This window comes from Polistes canadensis, unplaced genomic scaffold (genome assembly GCF_001313835.1).
Source record: "Polistes canadensis isolate GaletaPanama2010 unplaced genomic scaffold, ASM131383v1 scaffold_170, whole genome shotgun sequence".
Lineage (NCBI taxonomy): Eukaryota > Metazoa > Arthropoda > Insecta > Hymenoptera > Vespidae > Polistes > Polistes canadensis.
In genome coordinates, this window is record NW_014569717.1 from 141,723 (window position 1) to 147,726 (window position 6,004).

The window sequence follows — 6,004 nt, forward strand, 5'->3', positions numbered from 1 at the left end:
AATAATATTAATAGGTTATGTTGTTCTTAAACGTCCAAACTAATTTTTAAGCAGGATATCATTTTTCGAAAGTTAACGGAAGCTTCGCGCCGCGCTATCTACATTAAAACGGCGGAAACTTATTTGTACACCTAATATATTATATTGTTTTTCGATCCATTTTCTTTTTGTCGATCGATTAAAAGAAAAACTTGTTTTTATTCTAACAGTTACTTCAAGACGGCGTAATAGATTACGATGACGGCACACCATCGACCAAAGCGCAAATGTCAAAGGACGTTGTGGAATTTCTTTCCTGGACATGTTCGCAAGAACACGACACGAGAAAATTGATGACCATCAAAGCGATTGGTATTAGTATCATTCTTATGATCTCAGTATTACACATGAAAAAAAGTATATGGACTAACGTAATAAATCAACGGATTTTTAATATATCACGAGATAAATGCGAATAGGATAGAATAGGATTTTAATCCTTCTTTGCATGATTTTTTCATTTCTTTTAAAATAAATCAGGTTGATGTAATTAATGCTCTAGATTAAAGGAAAAATATTTTAAAAAAAAGATCCTAGTGTTATTTTTTGACAACTGCGTTTTGTTGTACGCAATAGTCGCTTAAAAAGTTGCCAGCAACGACAAATATACAGTACAAGGGTTTTGTGTACCTCTTTTTGTTGACTAAATATTATGATTGAAATTTTCATCATCGTGCAAAGAAGGGTTAATAAAAAAAAAAAAAAAAACAAAAAGAAAACCCTTCAATATACTTTAGATTTCCTTTTCTTCTTCTTATTCTTCTTTCGTTTTAATTTAAATGAAACATCTCGAACACGATTGAAAATATCTTTGTAACGTAAATAATGTTTCATTTAATTATAAATAATATCCAACAAATTGTACAAAAATGTATCATATGTAATTATCGTATTTATAGAATCTATCGAATAACATTTGAAAAAAGATTATTAATTATAATAAAGAGAAAAATAAAAAGGAAAGAAAAAAATGGGAAATATCTCGTTTGACGTTTCCCATTGACGCGCTTACCATTGACTTATTTTTCTTAATCATAGATTATTCGTTTCTAAACAGAAAGAAAAAAGAAAAACTTTAATACACCTCGTTTCCCTTTTCGTTTAATCGTTTAATCACTTTCAAGTAGACTCTTCTTATCGAACGTATTATCTTCTTCTATTACGTGTCGACCCTCTTCTTCTTCATCTTCATCTTCTTCCTTTAAACGTATTCCATGTCCCCCCAGTTGACAACGCGTTTCGTTTAAACAGATCACGCGAATAAGTAACAAGTTTTCAAACTGAATTCTTACATTTCTTTTCTTTTTCCATTTTTCTTTTCTTTTTCTGCAATACACACACGCGCGTAGTTGGAAAGAAAAACCGTATTTCGTTCCATCGGATTATAGAGGATGGAAACGTGAAAAAGAAAAAAGAAAAAAGTTCGAATGGGAATAAATCCAATCGATCGGTCTACTTTATTCTATTTTTTGTTTGTTTGTTTCTTCTTTCTTCGAACAATTTTTGTTCTCGTTTCAAACATGATCTATCTATTAATCAATCCTGTCCCCCTCCCATGACTACCACCATCACTTCTGCCCCTCTTATCATCCTCCCTCTTCCTCTCTCTCTCTCTCTCTCTCTCTCGTTCTCTTTCTTTCTGTTAGAAATCTAAACGCGTGTCGTCGATAATCGTTTCGCAATGCGGCCTTGACGTTGCCGAGTATACTCCTCGATCGGACCGGTTAAATATAGAAAGCTCGAGTAGGCAACAAACATTAACGACGTTTCTTACGAGTCGTTAACTCTGCAGCTACGATCGGATGCTTCGTGGTGAATTTCTATTTCGGTTAGAGTCTCCCTATATATATTTCCCTTTCTCTTCTCTCCTCTTCTCCCTACACACACTCTCTCTCTCTCTCTCTCACTGTTTCTTTTAAAAGAACCACCCACGTGTGAAGCGTCATTTTTCCGTCACATTCCTTAATGCCAAGTTTAGTATACGTCAAACTCTATCGATAATAATTAAACCTCCACCCCAGCCCACCCCACCTCACTTAGAATTAGTTTTGGAAGTTTGGCAGCTTGTCGATGTAGATATAGCAACAAGTGTGGTGTGTTCATGTTAAATAGAAAGAGATAGAGATAGATAGATGGATGGATGGATAGATGGATGAATAGAATGAGAAAACAGAGAGTAAGTGTGTGTATATGTGGTGTATGTATGTCTAAATGGTAAGTGTAACTGTAAATGTAAGTTGTTTAAGTGTGTTAGGGTAAATCGAAAATATACGGAACGATGAATGAAACTCCTGACTGACGTCGGACTATCTGGCGCGCCAAAACGACACCAAACACACAACACGCGAACGAATAAAACGTCGTTTAAACGTCAACGTACTACTTGCTGCTTCTGTTGTTGCTTCTGTTGCTGTTGCTTCTGTTGCTGCACTGCATCGTCAAAAACACGTTTGGTATTCGACTGACTGAAAGAGATCCGATGCTACTACAACCACCACTAACTAAAACATCGAGGACATGATGAATAATGAATGATCAACGTATATGTTTAACTTTATTATAGAAAAATACAATCGAAATAATACGTTTGCTTTGCTATTAAATTATTTCCTGACGTTTCTACGATATTTTAATTCAAGTTTATATTATTTTCTCTCTTTTTTAATCAAATAATTTCAATATAATAATAATAATAATAATAATTATATATGTATATTATTATAATATAAATTAATTCGAACAAACAAGCAAAAAAGAAAAAACAATAAAACGTAAAGTATTCTTTCGCGAATGATATTTCAAACATTAATTATTCCACACACACACACACACACACAAATAAAACATTTGAATTATACATGCTGAAATGTTAAAATTTAAACTCCCCCCTCCCCCAAAACAAAAAAAACAAACCAACGCGTGAACTTCTTAATTGCCAATCTAATAATTATTCATTGAATAATATTACGAATAGAAAGAAAAGAGAGGGGAGAAAAAGGATCGTGTCCAATAAATAGGATGAATTTGTTGAATGAATTTCGGATTTTGCTTATTGACGTCATTAAATGGTTCCACCACTAGCAACCCTCCCCCGACACCCCCATCCCCCCTCTCGAATCGTTATCTAACTAAAACGCTTGTTTTTTCAATCGCACGAAGAAGGAGAAGGAAACAAGAAAAACAAGAAGAAGAAGAAGAAGGAGAAATGATGAGGGGGTGGCAGGGGAAAAGGGGGGAGACGAATGGGGGTTGGGGGAGAACGGGGGGGGTGGAGTTTAGACCGCGACCGACACCGTTGCCAGACGCATCCGCATCCGAAAGGTTACGTCCGAATCTCGAAATAGAGGAACCCTCGGCAAAAATAGTTTCCCCCTTTCCCTCCTGGCCCCCCTATCGCCCTCTTCCCCCTTACCCCTTGACCCCCTTACCAACGTCTTCGATATATCGTCATCGCGAAATAGACCTCGAGCCGGGACCGGAAGACAGGGTGATGAAAACAACTAAAACTATCTCATCCTTCTTATGTACACACACACACACACATATATATATATATATATATTATACATGTTATATAGAAATGTACGTGTACGATATGATATGATAACGTATAGGAAAAAAATGATAGTGATCGAATAAGTTTGTTAATAATTAATTAGAATGATCGGCAAATGGATGATATTTTAACGTTAAATTTGCATTTTTTTTTTCTTTTTGTATGTTTGATTTAAAACCCTTCCTTTTTTCTTTCCCCCCCMCAGCCCCCCCCCCCCTATTTTAAATTCGTACATTATATAAATAAACGATAATACGATTGATTTCTTCTCACGTATAATCTTCAAAATATAAGATTAGATTAATTGATACGACGAGGTGATTTTATAAATGTAATATTATTATTATCTCTAGGAAGTATAAACGCGAATGAAAAATTCGTTTGAAATAGTTCAAAGAAAAATATAAAAGAAAGAAAAGGAAAATACGACGATGACTTTGAGCTGTCGTCGGGAAGGATTGGTCGAATGCCGACACGGGAAATGATTTAGAAATAGAAAATAATGAATAGATTAATAGACAAAAAGGTTAAAGCAAGAGAGAGAGAGAGAGAGAGAGAGAGAGAGAGAGAGAGAAATAAACGAGAACGAAATGTATAAAAGGCTCGCTATTATAAAATACATTCTGGCGCGTTTTGACTGAGAATTCCACCAAGTTTCCAGATGCGGAGGTGTCGGACCGATAAATAAGCGAATCCCGGCTAGAAGAGGAAACGTAAGAGCGAGAGGGTGAAATTTGCATTTCCCAAATATCCCTGGCAATCATTGGTATGCAATAGCCTCGTTTATTTGGCGCGAATCTCATAAACGATTTCTCCCTAACATTCCGAACGGTTAAACTTTCGTTCAATCTCTATCTCTCTTTATTTCTATTTATCTATTTCACTTTTCACGCAACCACCCACCTCGACACCACCCCCACCCCTTTTCCTATCATCTCGATTCTTTTTTTAGACGGATCTATCATTGACACATTCAAGAAATTCATTAATAAACTACCGAAAAGACAAAAATTTTACATCAACGACACAAAATGTGATAGGAATACAAATAATGAAAAATAAATAGATAAATAAATAAAATAGAAACGCGAAAATTTTGTAGACCAACGATTTGGGAACAAAAATAAATAAAAATATGAAGAAGAAGAAGAAGAACATAAGGAGAATTATTTTTTATATACGATTTTATAATAATAAAAAACAAAACTTCTCTGATTCGTTAACTCGAACGAATTTTTTACTCGGCACGAGCCACTCGTAACAACTTGGCACGACACTTTCGATTAATAATACTCGTAAACGTCTCTTTCTGTCTTTATCATTATCTTTCTCCCTCTCTTTTTGTCTCTCTCTCTCTCTTTCTCTCGTGCGTAACGTCGGTTGCTCATTGTCAGACAAACGATTTATGCGTTGCAATATTTGTATCTGTATATGTATATATATACATCTATACATCAAGAATAAAACGTATAATTTGATTACATTTATATATTTATCTTTAAATTTAACTTGAAAATAACTCTGACTCTTTCTCTCTTTGGGCACATAACAATTAAATAAATAAATAAATAAATAAATAAACGAAAATAAAAAAAAAAACAGAAGAAGAAATGTATTAATTAAATTCGTACGATTATACCGTAATTAATAATAATTTATCAGCGTAATATGTGAAATATATTAAATTAATCAAATTATATTAAAAGATTTTTCTTTTTAACTTCTCGTAATAATATTTTATATCATTGTTCTGATTAAAAAAAACAAAAATTACAAAAAAAAAGAAAAAAACGACATGTAATAATAATAATAATTATAATATTAAAGATAATTACGGTTGTGCACGCATATCGCGCATTATTGAAATCATATTATTAAATATTAATATTATATATTGGAAATACGAGAGATATACGAGTGATATTTATTAATATTTATTCAGTATTTTCTCTCGTCCAAAATTATAATTCTTAATGATAAAGGTTCATAGGGAACTTGGACATGAAAAGAAGTAGAACTTAATTTAATTAAGTTGGACGTTTCGTCCCTTTATTGGGACTTCTTCAGCAACTTTTGTTGAGGTTTTTGAATAATAACGATCAAATTAACGAAGTTTAGATGTATTGTGTTTGGAATATTAACATAAAGAGAAATGTATGTCGAAATAAATAAAAAAGACGCTGAGCTTTAAAGATTAAGGGGCACACCTAGTGTGACAGCCAAAAAAAAGGCGATTTTTGGGAATTAAAAAAAAAAAAAACTAGTGAATCAATCGTTTTAAAATTTTGAGGGTATATTTATACATGTTTTGAGAATACACAATAAAATTTTTGGAATAATATATTAAATATTTTTGAAATAACACGCGATCTCCGGCGGCGCCAAAAAAAAAAGGTCCTCCACTGCTGG

General features: G+C 33.3%; 2 protein-coding genes across 5 annotated transcripts in view; one reads left to right on the forward strand and one right to left on the reverse strand.

The window, feature by feature from the left end:
* LOC106789202 (cytochrome c1-2, heme protein, mitochondrial-like) overlaps positions 1-499 on the forward strand; it is a 3,359-nt gene extending 2,860 nt beyond the window's left edge. For all 3 annotated transcript variants that reach the window (XM_014753215.1, XM_014753216.1, XM_014753214.1), the window contains one exon: positions 210-499. In XM_014753215.1, coding sequence (XP_014608701.1) covers positions 210-458 — 249 coding nt within the window. In that variant the 3' untranslated portion in view covers positions 459-499. The remainder of the gene's footprint in view (positions 1-209) is intronic.
* The window catches only part of LOC106789201 (histone deacetylase 4), a 79,883-nt gene that overhangs the window by 68,628 nt on the left and 5,251 nt on the right, over positions 1-6,004 (reverse strand). The gene's annotated exons all lie outside the window — the stretch shown is intronic.